We start from the raw sequence: 16769 nt of genomic DNA, 5'->3' as shown, positions 1-16769 counted from the left end.
ATTTCATATATTGATATGGAGAGAATCACCATGTACAATTATAAAAGAATAAGTGTGGAGAGGTGTTCCAGTCTATCTGCTTTGTATTTATATGTGTGTGTGTGTGAATGTATGTATGTGTGGGCTTCTTCGGGCATTTCCTCCGATTTAAAACCACCCAAGTAAGGAGAACTAGACACTGAATTGTCCATTGCCTTACATTTGATTGTCTGTCTCTCTATGTTAATCCTCAAACAGAGTGGAAACTTTCCACGGTGCTTTCTTGTCCTCAGCCTTAAGTCATGCTGTGATAGGGTGCAGCCCTTCATGACCCTGGAAAGGATTAAATTGGAGGAGAGAATTTGAAAGAATAGTGGAGGGACTTTGACACTTCTACAGCAGGCTATAGAGAAAAAAATCTTCTCCCCTGTTTTCTCTCTTCTTTGGAAACTGCCTCTCATCAGATGTGACTGTAGCCCACAGCAGCCCTGGAGTTTGGACAGAATATAGAATATAGAGACATGTTGACCAAAATGGGTGTCCCAGCAGATCGGCTGTGACTAGCTGTGTCTAGGCATGGGTTTGGAGTTGTTATGTTAGGTTATATATAGGTATAATGAGCAAGAAACCCCTTACCTTACTTACTGTTCCCATGCAATGCCTGGATAACCTGCTGCTGCAACACAAAACTTTCCCAATTTGGGATCAATAAAGTCTATCTATCTATCTATCTATCTATCTATCTACCTACCTATCTATCTATCTATCTATCTATCTATCTATCTATCTATCTATCTATCTATCTATCTATCTATCTATCTATCTATCTCTAAAAACAGATGGCCTTTTATTACTGTAATTTAAAAAAATGAAAGATGACAGCCCATCAAAACTGTCAGGCACGCACAACTTATTACTCATCACCATGTGCTTCCACTGAACAAAACATGATGACAGTATTCAGGTTCAAGAGGTTTTTTACACAGAGAGCTCTACTAACAGATGTAATGATTCATGCAGCAAAATGAAAACAGTTTGGGATTGTGTGCAGACAGCCAAAGCTAAACAGACCTCACAAAAGTCAAATTGTTTTTCTGTATGTAGGTTAAAAGCATTGCCGAAGCCTGGCAGATAACGATGCTATAAGATTGTTTATTTGACTATTTATGTGCTTTTAACTGAAAATAAATAGAGATTTGTATATTTTATTTTACCACCGGTAACTGACTGAGCACAGTAGTCTTTGTAATGCTGTACTGCATGTCAGCTACAACCAAGGTCTCTTATGATGTCAAAGATTTGTCAAAAAGTGAAGCTTTATTCGTGTGAGCAGAAATCAGCTAGCAGACCTGTTCATGGCACACTGGATGAGTCTCACAACAATAGGTAAAGTCCAGTGGTTTTATATAAAAGCGTCATGTTGTGCTGCACAAAATGCCATGAGTGTGATTAAAATTGTATGTTCATGACTGTTGTCAATAGCTGTTATTTTCATTATAATGCCACTTTTGTTGAAACATGAACAGTCTTTTGTAAGGATCTCTGTTCTGACAACTTAACATTATCAATGGGGAACATATACAGGTTCATGGCAGGCAAAATTGCGTTGTTACATTTGGCAGGTTAATAACACTTTGCCTGCCATGACACGTTTGCACAATGGTCATAAACATGTAGAAATGAACAGAGTGTTTTATTTTTTAGTCATTTTTTTTTATAGATGTGTCTTGAAATTTTAAAGGGTGGAGAAGGTCCTGCTCTGGGCCAAAAAGGAGTGTTAAAAGTAATCCTCAGCAGATGGAGAAATCATTGCTTTGTTGCTATTTTTAAATTTTGAATATTTACCCACAAAACACAAGCATCTCAATGATTAAGTCATTTTGGGGGCCTTAAGGTAGCCCTTATTTTGTCTAAAACTGTGCGTAAAGCTTTTAAAAAGGAATTACCGTGCTACATGAAGTCACATACTGTTTTTGTTTTACTCTTTTTGAAGTAATGGAGAATGACATTCACTGCTGTGTAATGTCTATTTTGTAAAATCTATCCCAAGGTTTACATGCTTCATTATCATAAATGTAATCTGGTCCGTCATACTCGCCACAATTAAACTGACAAACTCCCTGGGAAGAAAAGGTAATTACTGTCAATTTGCATTTGCTGGAGACACCTCTGCAGCATGGGCAAAAGCTCTGTGGGATATTACTGTGTCAACATTACGTGGATTATGTAGTAAATTACACTCTATGTGATACCTGTAACCATTTCATTTCACAGGAAATCGAGGAGTCACATGAAACAATAAAATATGAAATGTAAAAAAGCCCGCTCTTTGTCTTTATGTGGATACATTTGACTGAATAGATAAAGAAATGCCCCTGAAATGACACAACATGTTGTTTGATTGATATAACTTGATCAGTGAGGTCGCAGAAATGTGTAAGTTTGGGTGGTTGTCTTGAATCGAACTGAATGCTGATCTGTTCACTCAAACTCACAGATAGCATGCAGTTTCTGATTGTAGTCAAAATAGAAAATCAGTAATGTGTGATAATTAGTCTGAAAACAGGGCAGTTTTTAAGGAAAGAGTGGTAAAGTCAACAAGACAGTAGTGCAACTAGGAAGCCCAAAACAGGCTGGAGAATATTGTTGTCATTCAGTGTTGGTACATATGATTTCAACAAACATACACTGTATGACCCTCTATCATAGATGCAGCATAATCTATAAGTGAATGCAAACCATTGCAATGTGCATTTGGCAAAGCACCAAACATTTATTTCAGTTGTACATAGGATGTAAACATACTGTAATTACACAGGTTTGAAAGCGGCTCTGAAGTCTTTGCTATCATTGCTTTAAGATAAGGAGGTGGAGATGCAAACAGATCTTGATCAAAGTCAAATCTGAGTCAGAAACTGGAAGAGATCAAAGCTGGGCTCAGCAGAATCAATCACATGAACCCAAACACTTGGAACCACTAATCCTCCTAATCTTAAATTATCATGGCGAAGGAAAGTACTATGTATAAGGCAGCGTGGAGTAACAAAAAGAGCACTAATCATTTCTGCACTCAAATAGCCAACAATACAGACGTTCAACCCAACATTTTTCAGAATCCAGTTTTAATATTTTTGAATGAACAATTCAAGGCACATGAAAACATTGTGTTCACTGTTACAAAGAAAAGAATCAACAGGGTTTTTTTTGTGAATTTATAAGAAAAAAAAAATTAACAACACAAAAATCTTTTTTCTTTGTAGGTTTGCCACAACAAATACTGTATACACTTAATAGTGTAATCAAGATATAAACATGGTTTAACAGCCAAATATGTCCACAAATTTGAAAGAAATTGAGGTATGAGATCTGAATGAATAGAGTCTGTCTGGAAAAATAATCCCTTTTATTACAATATTTATATTACTATCTCATTTTTTATGGCTTGATTTCCTAATGGGCATACCAAATAGTATGTGATGAAAAAAAAGACAAAATGCTTTTTGAGTTAGGTGTCATTATCCAGTTTTGTTTGTTCTCATAAAAGTCAAATATTGAAAGTTATATTATTTACAAAAGGATTATTTTATACTTACAAATTGGAACTTTTGTCAAATCTATGTCCTAATTGTTTTCAAAGGACATGATATTTCTCCTCAAATTTGTTTCTAAACAGATGTCAAACATATTTATAGGATTTATTTCTATATAGTTTACCAAATATTCATTTAAACTTTAAGAGCTGGGGCACATGCAAGTTTTTAGAGTGGATTCGGAAAGGAACAATATTGTACAAAATAATAATAATAATTACAGTTTTATCAAAAAGCACTTTTTGTAGCACCTTGAGTGTTTTGTGATTCTGCACAAAAACACCTCTGTGGTTGTATTCAGAGCAGCACCTGGAGCATCCAGAGAGGGAGTCTTGGTGGGAGGGGAAGGACAAGGGAGGATGGGGCTTGGGGTGAGTGGATCCTCTCTCTGTTGCTGAAAGTACGCCACTGTCCGCCACGGCATCAAATGTCCTTTTCCTGATGTCACTCCCGTTACTAAGTTAAAGTCATGTGGTACTGGCCCTACAAGGGCGAGGAGTAGTTTCCCCTGGTCAGCGCTTTCATGACAGGGCCTGGGGGCACGCTTCTTCTCCGGGCTTGAGTGGATCTTCTTGGCAACAAAAGAAAACACAGGTTTCGCTTCGCGGGGAGAGAAGGTAAAGGTTGTCGGATCTCAGCATGTGGGTGTTAATATGTACCCTCTGACCCTGTCTATCAGCGGGGAGTAGGGGCGTGTCTAGCCAAGGAAACAGACAGAGCCGACCTCGAAGCCAAACCTCTGGTTGGAGTCCCCAAAGTCATTCAGCATGACGTCAATGATGGGCAACTGGTCGATGCGGGGGGTGTTGATCTCCATTACCGTCTTTGAATAGCCCTGCTTCACCTGCAAACAGAAAGAGCACATGAGAAGACACGAATCTAGTGAGTTGGGAAAGCGTTAAATGAAAGGACTTATATGATAATCAGTCAGAAAAGCACAGATTTTCTCTTTTATTATTATTATTATTATTGTTGAGCAAATATGCCTTACAGGCATATTTCAAATGTGATGATTTGCTACTTTTCTAAGTTTTATTTCATTGTAAATTGAAACATTTTCGGTCTCTGAAGGTTAATTTAACAAAACAAAGGAGTTGAAGATGTCAGTTTAAGCTCTGGAATATGATAATAGGCTATTTAAAAAACAACAACAAAAAACATTTTATAGACTGAACAATTAACCAATTAATCGAAGAAAAATTAACAAATTACTCAATAATAAAAATATTCACCAGATGCAGCCATACTATATCTGTCTTAAAACAATACTGTGCAGCTTCAAATCTACTAAGTCCAAACTGTCATTCAATCAACCAAAACAAAGCATCTACCATAGACTTTATCATATTAATTAGAAAACATATAACACTTAATTTAGAAATTCAAAACTGATGAGGAACTGTCTATGCTTTTTTTTAACCAAAAATCTGAAGCTATACTTGATCCCTCAGTCCTATTGGTCTGTACCCGATCATGGTCTGTGTTTACTAAGTGGAGATTTCTGCATCACTAAATTAAAACAGGTTTTACTACAGAAACTAGCTCTTATGTGAAGATAAGTTATTAAAATTTACAACTACTAACTGCCAGGTGTAACTGCTGCACCGATGGACAAAACTAACGTTCTACATATGACCTGTTTCGATGAAAAGGATGTAATGTGATATGGTTGACATATCTGACCTCACACTTCAAAACACTGTTTAATAATGATCTTATCTGGGAAGATTTTAATTGACATTTCATATTTTAATATATCACTTGCCCCATAAAAAATGTTTTGGGAACTGATATGATAACCTGTGATGCTGCAGGGACTACCTGTTTACATAGTTGAACTTTTAATCGGACAACACAACAGATGTTTCCCAATAGCTGATTTAATCTTTACAGTTTTGGACATTCTTTCTGTTGACAGTCTCAGCATAGTCTACATATTTATGAGGATTATTCGGATTTCATGGGATTTAGAAGAAGTTTAATTGCAAACTGAAAGTTAGAAGATGAGTGTTTACCGAGCAGCCGTCAATCAGCGGCTTGATGAAGGGATTATTGTCGTAAGACATCTCCTCATCGTTGGAGCCCAGGAAGCGCAGTGCCTTGTCGTAGTTGTCAGCCTTGGCGTCGTACCACGCCACAGACTGATGGCAAATGTAGGTGAAGTTCTGCCGTGCCGAGGAGCTCAGCAACTTCAGGAAGGTCATCTGCACTGTGTTGATGGTGTTTTCTTCCATGTCAACGTAGTTCAACTGGGGGCAGATGGAGAGAAAGTCAAACGGAGGGAGAAGCAGTTAGAGGAAAGAAGATGTGGGGAAGAGAAATGAGGAGAAAGAAATTAGAGAGTAGGTAAATAAATTGATGGAGTGTAAACAAGGGAATGTGGAAAGAAAGAACAGAAAAGATGGAGGGGGATGGAAAAAAGAGTGTAACAAAAAGAAAATTAAGAAAAGGAGTGATGAGAAGGGTAAAGGAGGGAGATGTATCACAGAGGAAGGCGAGACAATGTTTGGAAAGAGATACTATAAATGAAACAAAGTGATAAAGGAGTAAAAAGGATGTGAATTACTACTGGGAGATAATAGAAAATGAAAATAAGAAGTTTGTGGGATGACTTACAATTTTGCCACGTTTAAATTCACTGAACCATGAACCTGGAGCCTCCTTGGGCCAGTTAGATATTCTAACCTACAATAAAGAACAAGCAAATAATTCAATTAATGACAAATAGAGAGCTTTTCACATGTCACTAGTGCATGTATGGCTGCACACAGACATTAGTTAAATAGCTGAAAAACCCCCTATAGGTTTTTTAACCTTATTGAATGATCTCAATAGTTGGAGTTTACTGGATCATCTGAGCAGAAAGCAGATTCTTTGCCATTTTGTCAAAACAGTACATTGAATTATTTTCTGTCACAGTCACATTGGCTCTCTGCCTTTAACAGCATTTACTGGCAAGCTGCCCCCAAATAATTTGGTAGCAGTTTAAAACAACAACAACAACAAAAAAATGCAAATACCATTTGATTCAGGTGTTGTACTTACTCCTGTGGATTTCTTATCTGGGTAGATGCACGTTTCTCCACCTGCTGTGAAGTTACAGAACACTTTGATGGAGTCTCCTATGCAGCCCTGGTTTGGATCAATCCAGTATTCACCTGGGAGAGAAACACAGCTGTGAGATATAGCCAGGACAGTGGTATAAAGCACTGCTTTGCCCTTGTCTGAAGTTTATACTACTGCTCTTGTTTAATGTTTATATCATCCTGGGCAAGACAGATTTCCACTGAGGAGAATGTCTTTAAAGAGGTTAAAAACAGTTTGTTTCTATCGAGGCAAAAGTTAGGATTTGTATATTTACACCTGACCCATATGTTTACAGTGTTTAAAGTACTACAACTGAAACTAAATGCTCCCATTGTTAATACTACGAAGGTCAACGCTGTCTCCATCCTACCATCTGGGAATTCAGGCTGGCTGAGGTGCAGGTCATTGCAGGTCCTGGCAGGATTGTCTTGGGTGCCCAGGGGGAACTTCATGCGCTCGATGTCCTGTTTGAGGTTGTTGAGGGATCCAAAGACATCCCCCATTCCTTCCATGGCCATGCCGTAGTCTGCCAACCCCTCATCTCCCTGCATGTCAGCCTGCCGCCTGGTCTTTCTGGTAACCTGCTGCATGGGTAGCGGCTGGATGACATCACCAGGTGGACCCTGTAGCACGGAAGAGGAAGGTCATAGCCAAAGTAGATTATTGCTAATGATAAGTATTTATTAAAGGATAATTCTATGAGTCAACACCCCAAGCTTTCCAGGGTAGAAGAGTTTACATGATCAGTACAGTATTTTCTAACCATAATGCCATTGTTAACTCATAATTAAAGAATTCTTATAATGTACATAGTCATATGTTAATATTTGGATAGATGTACTTAGATTGAACAAGTGCAATTAAAAATTAACTTACAGGTGGTCCAGGTGGTCCAATCAATCCAGTGTCTCCCTTCTGACCTGGTGTACCCTGACAGAAAACAAAACAGCTTCTCATGAATCACATAGTGGGAAATTAATGTTATTATAACATTAAAAAGAACAAAATCATAACTTACAACTGATCCCTTAGAACCTTTCTGTCCATGAGCGCCCTGTTAACAACACAAAGAGATGAACATTTAGAGACCAACAACAATCATGATGTAACAGAGTGAAAAAATTAAACAAGAAGTGAAACTTACAGGAATACCAGGAGGACCGGGAGGGCCGAGAGGACCTTGGAGACCACCAGCACCCTTATAACAGAAAATAAATTACATCAGAATGCAATAACATCTTATAGTAACAATTAGAGCTATACCAATAGATCAGCTGGGGCGATATATGGACTGTTATTAGCATACTGCAGATACATCGGTATCAATGTATATATTGGCTGATAAGTTAAAAATAATTCAAGTATAGCTACATCGATAAAAAGCATTCTTTAAAAAACTAAACAAGATTGTTATTAAAAATTTGTTTGTGGATTCTATGTGTGTGGATGTTAAAAACGGATTACAGCTGATATACATTGTTATCAGATTTTTTAAAACTCTCAAATATAGATATCAATTTTGGCCTTAATCCAGTGCAGGCCAGGCAAACAATCAATGTTTTTAGTGTTGGTGGTTTTGCTAATCTCAGCTCTAACTCCAGGGAAGACACACTTACTATATATACATTTATGTAGCTCTATGACTTTGATGAGATTCACATTCTTAAAGAGATAATAGAGAGCACACTGTGCCTGGCACAGATACTGACTTACAGGATCACCCTTGCCACCTGCAGTACCCTGAGGTCCAGGCAATCCTCTGTCTCCCTTCTCTCCATGTTCACCAGGGGGTCCAATCAGACCAATTAGACCAGGATGACCCTGGAGGAGGAAGAGAAGAAAATAAAGAAACAAAACGTGAGACAAAAACATTGAAATAAATTTAGAGAACAAAAAAATATTTGTACTAATTATCCATTTGACAACAAGTAATTTTCATATATACTAAAGTTTAATGTCTGTCCATTTATCACCCTAAGAAAATGAAGGCAGTGAAACAAATATGCAAATTCAGCTGCAAGTTTATGCACAATGCCTGGCCAGACGACCTCAATACTTTCTTGGTTCTGCCTATAAATAATTAGTATGTTTATAGTGGTCGTCATATTTAACAATGGCGTTCTGTCTCAGCACCTGCTGCTAGGCAGTTATGGCCATCTGCTTCTATCCCATTTGACTACTGCATGCTGGCATTAAACCAATGACCATTACAAAGATGATATTATTGGACTTATACATATTCATCCACTGCATTAAATCACTTTGTGAAAACTCCTCATAGAGCAAAACCTTTTTTCATCTTACTGGGAGAGTGTGAACAAAGAGATAGAGGCAATAGGCCTGGGTACGTTGCTTACTTTGGAAGCTCCAGATAAGGTGCATAAGCAGATATGAGAAATACACAATAAAGCAATTTGAGATTAGCATCGTAATAATGTCTTGCCTTCTCTCCCTTGGATCCAGAGTCACCTTTCATACCAGGAAGTCCAGGGGGTCCCTGTGGAGGTAGAGAATCAGTTTGTCAAGCATAAATGACAGTGAAATGAATTCAGATTATTTTACAGAGACAGCTATTGCAGAACGGTGCATTCATGGTGACTATTCTGTATCTACCCTGCAGAGGTACTGCAAATAGCTGCTATAAACAAATTATCAGACCAAAAACTGGTTTATTGTACCATAGAAGGCATTCTCTTTAAGATGACCAATTCATACGTCATCTGATAGGTAAAAGGCATGAAACATACAGATGTTTTTAAACAAGGGGTGGGCCAGCAGTGCTGCAGTATCATACATTCCACATATTTTTTGACTTATTCAACAACTACATCTGTGACAGTATTTTACTGGGTGGGAAGTGGAAGCATATGTCTTACAATAGGTCCAGGAGGTCCATCTTTTCCAGACGCACCAGGGAGTCCTTGCTCACCCTAAAATGAGAGAAAAAAATGTTTCATAAAAGTATTTGGCTGAGGCATTAGAATGATTTAAATCTAGATTTTAGAGGTACTGAACTTTGCATTTCATGTTACAACACATTCTAAATATATCTGTGGTGCTAAAGGTTTAATACATATATAGTTTAACTATATTAGTACTTTCTCAATCACATAATTATTCCATAAACCTGAATGTATTCACCACCTGAAGTTCTGAGATGTGTCATTGCTTTCCACAGTGCCAGACATTCATCATCAAAAATCTACTCACAACAGGGCCAGGAATTCCACGCAGACCCTCAGGGCCAGGCTTTCCAGAGGGCCCCTGTGGTCCCACAGGTCCAGTTTTCCCAACAGGCCCCTCTGCTCCAGCTTCTCCCTGTGAAAAAAAAAAAAGAAATTAACAATTGATCACACATGGTGCACTATGCGTGTTAGACTGAATGTCAAATATGTCTCTGCACAAGTGATGACAAGACCTTTATCCAGCTTGATAATTGAAGCAATATTGTATTTGAGTCACATTGTTCGATATTCTGCAATGTTTTCTTTAAAAAAAAAAAAAAAAAACACAGAATGGAGGGATTTGAGGATTTGCAACATCCAAACAGATCAAATGCTACCAGATTTCATCTATTGTCCCACAAGAACAGTCAGTTTCTATGTATTGAAGTTCCAGAGATGTCATATCAACTAGGATGATAGGAAGAGGGGATTAAATTGTTCTGACAACTAATTAGGCCTGGATTTGACACTGTAGGATCACCACACAGGCTTTGTCTTGTCTCCATCAAATCAACTCTAATCCTTTACCTCAATGTGGATAGAATATGCACTTCCTGTATGTGTGTGTGTGTCTGTGCAACAGTGTGTGCATGCCAGCATGTGTAAATGAGAAAGATGGAGAACGATAAAGAACAAAAGCAAGAGCGAGGCTATGTCTGAAATTTGTCAGGTTTTTTCTATTTGTGCTTTACTTTGAACCATCTGATTTGGAGACAAACTATTTCTCAGGCTTAATGGTATAGTAACACTGACAGAGGCTTGTCCTCTAATCTATAATATTTATCAGTCAGTCAGACAAAACAGGAAAGGAGGAGGGATTGCAGCCGTTTTCTCAACACAGTTTGTGTGTAATGACATTGACCTAGGTGAATTTACATTGTTTGAATATCTTGCTCTTGAACTCAAAGCAGAAGTCTAAGTACTCATCTTTACATTATATCGGCCACCAGGATATTCAGCACTATTCCTACTGGAATTCTCAGAGCTGATCTCACTTGGTATCACTAGATATGATGGGTTAATCCTGAATGGAGACTTGAATATTCAGATTAACAAAAAGAATGACCCTAAAGCTATGGAGCTTATAAATATACTGGACAGCTTTGAACTCATCCAATATGTAAATGAAACCACTCATCAGCATTGTAACACCCTAGACTTAGTAACATAACAAAACAATTATATGGGATAATGTTTCAGTATTTGAATAACCTATTTCTGACCATCGCTGTGTTTTTGATGCCAACCTAATCTACACAAAGACTAAAAGGGAATTTTTGGTTCAAAAGAGATTCCTAGCTGGCAAAGCTGAAGTAAAGTTCTCTAATATTATGAGATCATTTGAGCCATACAGTTATGACTGCTCTTTAAATGACATGGTTGAAAGTTTCAACAATAACTTGTCATCTGCTTTAAATAGTGCTGCTCCGCTAAAGGTTAAAAAGAAGATGACTGACAGAATCTCCCCATGGTTAAACAATAACAGTGTTAAAGAGATCAAGAGGATCTGTCAGGCAGCTGAAAGAAAATGGAGGAAAACTAGACTCACAGTTCACTTTAATATACTGTATACAAAGAAGCCATGACTGCCAATAAAAAAGCAATATGTCTGGCAGGAAAGGATTACTTTTCCAAGATTATTACAGAAAAACTGGGAACTCAATAATATTATTTTCCACTATTGCCCAGCTACTCCACACTGCCCTCGACCTCCCACAACTCTCTGCATCAAAATTGCTCTTCATTGCTCTTCAGTAACAAAATAACTTCAATTAGAGCTGACGTAAACACCGATGATCTCAGCAAATCCTGTAAAAAATGATGTAACAGTCGGAAAATTCACCTGTATTAAATTAACGGAGCTTTGCAAGACTGTCACTGAATGTAACTCCTCCTCCTTATGTGTTGACCATGTACCTACAGCATTTTTTAAGGTGTTCAACAGTGTTTCAAATCATGTCCTGAAGATTATAAATAACATCTCTTCAAAGAGGAATCTTCTCGGATGCCTTCAAAAGAGGTGCTGTAAAGCCCTTACTATATATGGTAATGCACTGACAAGCTATAGGTCGATATCCAACCTTCCATTCATTAGTAAGATAATTGAAAAAGATAGTTTCAGTGCAAATAAATTCCTTTCTCAAAGAAAATAATATCCCTGAGGAATTTCAGTCAGGCTTTAGAGCATACCAGAGCACTGAAACTGCTCTTACTGAAATAATCAGCGATTTTAGACTAAACTCTGATGAAAATTAGTTCTCAATTCTTATCCTCTTAGACCTAAGCACAGCGTTTGATACGATTGACCATGATATCCTAATCGATGGTTGGTCTTCTTTAATGGTTGGTCTTTCTGACTGTGTGTTAAACTGGTTCAAAACATACATAAATGGGAGGAAGTTTTGTCAGTCTTGGAGATCCTGTATCCGAGGAACATGACAACTGCTTTGAGGTTGCACAAGGTCCATTATGCCTTGGAACATTATTATTCTCACTATATATTCTCATTATTATTATTCAGTGGGTTTTATCTTTCATCCTATGTATTCTATGTATTCTATTTTCACTTTATCTTTATCTTATTTTTATTATCATTATTATTAAGTGGGTTTTATTTTCCATCTTATATTAAATTAATGTTTTTTTTAACATGTTTTTATGTTAATCTTATGTCTTTTTTCATGTGAAGCACTTGGTGCTTGCAATTTCTTTGTTGTAAAGCACCTTAAGCTGCATCGCTTGTATGAAAGGTGTTATACAAATAAAGTTTATTATTATTATTATTATTATTATTATTATTATTATTATTATTGTTGTTGTTCTATTGTTTTTCTGATTGATGCTCTCCTACTGTGCAAACACCAGCATCTTGTGGATTTTAACAAAGCAATCAGATTCACTTATAGCCTCAAGAAACCCCATTTCTTCTCCAGTGAGACTGATTTGTCAATTTTTACAAATATTCAGGATCTGTGGTAAACACATACAATGTACAACTGGGAAGGATTGTAGAGGGAAAGAGTTTGAATGGGTGTTGCTTTGTCCTTTAGCTTATCTGCTGGACATCTATCTTCACAGTCATTTTGTTCAATTTGGCTCGGATGCCCCGAGGCAGCAAAGTCTGGCAGCCATTTATGGAAGCAAAGAGAGGCTATTATAATTAGAATTGTATAAGCCACTTAATACTTAATTTTAGAATTTAACCACTACTGTATATTTAATGTTGAAATTTAAATACTGGTTTCAAAAACATACTAAATAGAGATAGAAAAAATGTCCAGTGTTTTTACAGTCATTGAACTTCTCTTTCTCAGATCACATGACTAACAGAATATGACCTGATAGGACCGATGTCCAACTGAATTTTTTGACTTGACATGAATTTTGAGCATCTTGAATGTATTTGTTTGAATATTGGATATTTGTGAACCCGAAAACAACAAACAAACAAAACAAAAAAACTGTACAACTTATAATTACCTACTGGAAAATAGAAACTGGAGAATTCAAACCACATACATTCAGATTCAGGTTTTCCAAATAAGTAATTTCAATGCCATAACTTAATTGGTGGTTAAATTACAACATTCATTTACTTGATATTTGAATTGTTATGGCATTTCTTTGCTTCCATAACATTAACCAACCTTGATCCCAGCAAAAATCAGATTTACATAATTTGTAAAACACAAATTAATGTTGAAGCTAAACAGTTAACAACTTACCTTGGATCCCTTTTCTCCTTGTCTGCCCTCCTGACCTGCTTTACCAGCAGGACCCTGAGAAGAACAACAGTCAAATGTAATTATTGTTTTGTACATGAATATACAAATATATCAGAATTATCAAACTAACTAAAGCACCAACACTTCTTCATGTCAAAACCTTTTCAAAAGAACACAAAATAGGTTATTATTCTATATACGGGGGTATGAGACGATTAACTGACATTTGCTGACAAGAAGCAGTTATATACATACTAATTGTTCGGCTGATGCATAATCTGACCTTGAATCTTTTTAAAGAGAGAGGGTTATGAAGGGCCAGGCAACATCAGTAAGAGCAAACTGCCCTACATTCTAAACACACTGAGCTAAAAGCACATCAGCATTTTCACCAAACAGCCTCTGGTCAAAACCTTGTAAGTGGGCTGTCATTTACCATTAGAAACCACAATCAAATAGACCAAACAAAAGCCACCGGTCTTCAATGTAGGTTATGAGCCCTGGCAACTGTGTATGTGCATTAGTGGATGTGTGTATGTGTGTATGCGGCCATCCATGTGTGTGTGCACCCGTGCGTGCATGTGTGCTAATGCAGTCAAGCAGCCACATGCATCAATGAGCACCGAACCTGAGTCAATTTCGAAGAGATATTGGGAAAGAGACTAACCTAGAATTACCTTGGTGAAGGATGAAAAATCATATCGCAAAGTCCATTAATATGGACATGGAACTGGGGTCTAATTTGTTCCATAGCCTCTGTCTCCTGGATATTATCCCTTAGAATACAAATTCTGTATTCCAAAAAGTGCTTACCATACCATCATGTTTAAAATGTATAATCAACCTTCCAAGCCTGAATTTTAATTCACACATAATTGTCACATAATTGCCACAGAATTGCTTTGAAAACATGCAAATGAGTGTCCCTAATGCTTAACAGACAAACTTTAACATTTCTGGCAGTGAAGCGCCACCACGGTTAGATATTTTTGTGCACATTTTATCTCATATATTGTTGTCTACCAAGTGATCATCTTCTATCCAACAACGTGCAGGACTGTATCTTCACGCAGGCTCTGTGGTCATGATAAGCTTGAGAAATTAATGTGTTTCAGCCACAACAGACTATTTTAATCACATTTTGAAATCTCTATGCTGAAGAAAACTGTAATAAGGATCTATCCACCATGTGGCTTCACTAACTACTTCCTCTCCATTAATGATCATAGACAGAAAATCAGGGTTTATGTATAGCCTCATGACATGCAAGAGTTCTATTGAATATGTATATGGTGTTTACATTAAAGGTATACTATGCAGGATTTGTCAGTCGGTGTTTGTAAACACAGCATTCAAAGTTGGCCTCTCCTCCCCGGAGAGAGAGAGAGAGAGAGAGACAGCGGTGGTGGTCGAGCGAGCTAGAGAGTGAATGAAGAGAGCGAGCAGCGTTGGCGATAACAAAGCCGTGAATCAGATAAATAAAATGTTATTTTCTGATTGTTTTATGGCGGTTACATTTTAAAGCACAGATAAACACGCTCACATCTCTGCACAACCCTGCGGGAAGGTGCGGCATTGCCAGATTTTATGTGAATGCAGAGCTTCATCCTGCCCGCTGTGGCCTCTCTGCTCAGTCAAGCGGACACGCAGACCTGCAGCTCTTTAGATATCCATGACACAGAGACAGAGAGCAGAGCGGAGCAGAGGAGAGAGACGGAGACAGTGATGTAACCTGGCCGCTAGGCTACGAGTCCCGAGTGCATGAGTCTTTACATTGTTTTTTTTTTCAAGGAAAATCCTGCATAGTATACCTTTAAAGGATACAGCTGCTAATATTATGTATTTTTGTTGTTGTCAACAACAAAAACATGAAAAGATCAAAACCAACATTCTATCTCTTAATACTTTGCGGCTTCTCCATCCTGTCTTTGGCTCTTATGCCCAAACCCTTTTATTCCTACTGAAGAGGTAAAATTTTAATAATGTGTCAAGGATATAACGGCTCAATAATTCATAATCGAAACATTACTTAAACAGGAGCAAAAAGTCAGTTTTGTGGGGAGTATTTTCAGCTGCGGTTTTGTGTGTTATGTAGGAAGTGTTTAAACCACTTAGACGGTGTATGTGGGATTGACTCAAAATAAACTACAGTACGCATGTTCTTTGCAATGAAGAACCATGTCACCCAGTGCAACAGTATGGCTCAATGGTATGTTATTAATAGTTTTTGGACAACAATGGAGCTGTGTTTCTCAGAGGAATATGATATGTCAGCTTTGACTACAAAGCCAACGCTTGTTAGTAGAATCAATTGTTGGTTTTGGTCTTCTCATGGGATTTGTTGATAATAAGAAAAATATAAAGGAATTATCCTTTAATACATGGAGATGGCAGCAGAGCTGACTGAGAGAGTCACTCTGCAGAGGATAAGTCAGACTTTGCTCAGCAGCATTTTTGCTGAAGTACACAAAATAAGATGAATTGACTTTAAATATCAAAATCTTTTTCCTGTCTTGCCATGACGCACCAGGCTTTCATATGGTACATTAATGATATGCTTTATTGCTAACTGTAAAACATTATTACTGTAATGGAAGGCATAGTCCAAATACTGCGTTAGTGAAATGTAATAATCTCAGCTCAAGTTTGACGTGACAGAAAGGGCATCCAGTGCCAGACATTTATGTGACAACTTAATTTTCCGACATTAGCAGCAGCAGCAGTCAAATTGCCTTCACATTACTGCAAGTCAAATCACAATATGTCAATATTCTCTTACAAGATGATCTGTATCTGCAATTACTGGCTATTCTAGACACTCAGTTAAACTAATGGGCATCATTTCCTGTCACACATGTGTATATTAATATTAATCAAAATCTAAACGTATGATCGTAAACGTGTATCACCCTGCAGTGGGTAATAGCAGCCTGTATGATCATTGTGAATCTAAAAATACAGAACATCTCAAGAGCTTAAAAGAAGTATCATCTCATGCATACTTTCTGGAAATGTACTCACCCTTTTGCCAGGAGGTCCAGGTACTCCAGCCTCACCAGATGGACCTGAAGGGCCCTATATTAGAGTAGATAGAACACTTGAATCCACTTCATGAAAAATGAAGAGTTTTGTGACATATCTCTACATTTGAAAAAGTGATCCAC

General features: G+C 37.5%; 1 protein-coding gene across 3 annotated transcripts in view; it reads right to left on the bottom strand.

Annotated features, from left to right (window-relative positions):
* Nucleotides 1–2728: 2728 nt before the first annotated feature.
* Nucleotides 2729–16769, bottom strand: part of LOC122994143 (collagen alpha-1(XI) chain-like) — an 89032-nt gene continuing 74991 nt past the window's right edge. For all 3 annotated transcript variants that reach the window (XM_044368678.1, XM_044368680.1, XM_044368679.1), the window contains 14 exons: nucleotides 16627–16680; nucleotides 13606–13659; nucleotides 9867–9974; nucleotides 9533–9586; nucleotides 9100–9153; nucleotides 8370–8477; nucleotides 7801–7854; nucleotides 7675–7710; nucleotides 7533–7586; nucleotides 7027–7279; nucleotides 6615–6727; nucleotides 6186–6254; nucleotides 5585–5818; nucleotides 2729–4413 (listed from right to left, as the gene is read on the bottom strand). In XM_044368678.1, the coding sequence (XP_044224613.1) occupies nucleotides 4267–4413; nucleotides 5585–5818; nucleotides 6186–6254; nucleotides 6615–6727; nucleotides 7027–7279; nucleotides 7533–7586; nucleotides 7675–7710; nucleotides 7801–7854; nucleotides 8370–8477; nucleotides 9100–9153; nucleotides 9533–9586; nucleotides 9867–9974; nucleotides 13606–13659; nucleotides 16627–16680 (1392 nt within the window). In that variant the 3' untranslated portion in view covers nucleotides 2729–4266. The remainder of the gene's footprint in view (nucleotides 4414–5584; nucleotides 5819–6185; nucleotides 6255–6614; nucleotides 6728–7026; nucleotides 7280–7532; nucleotides 7587–7674; nucleotides 7711–7800; nucleotides 7855–8369; nucleotides 8478–9099; nucleotides 9154–9532; nucleotides 9587–9866; nucleotides 9975–13605; nucleotides 13660–16626; nucleotides 16681–16769) is intronic.

Source organism: Thunnus albacares, chromosome 12 (genome assembly GCF_914725855.1).
Source record: "Thunnus albacares chromosome 12, fThuAlb1.1, whole genome shotgun sequence".
Classification (NCBI taxonomy): domain Eukaryota; kingdom Metazoa; phylum Chordata; class Actinopteri; order Scombriformes; family Scombridae; genus Thunnus; species Thunnus albacares.
The sequence above is the reverse complement of the archived record's forward strand: the minus strand, read 5'-3'. Positions and strand labels throughout refer to the sequence as shown.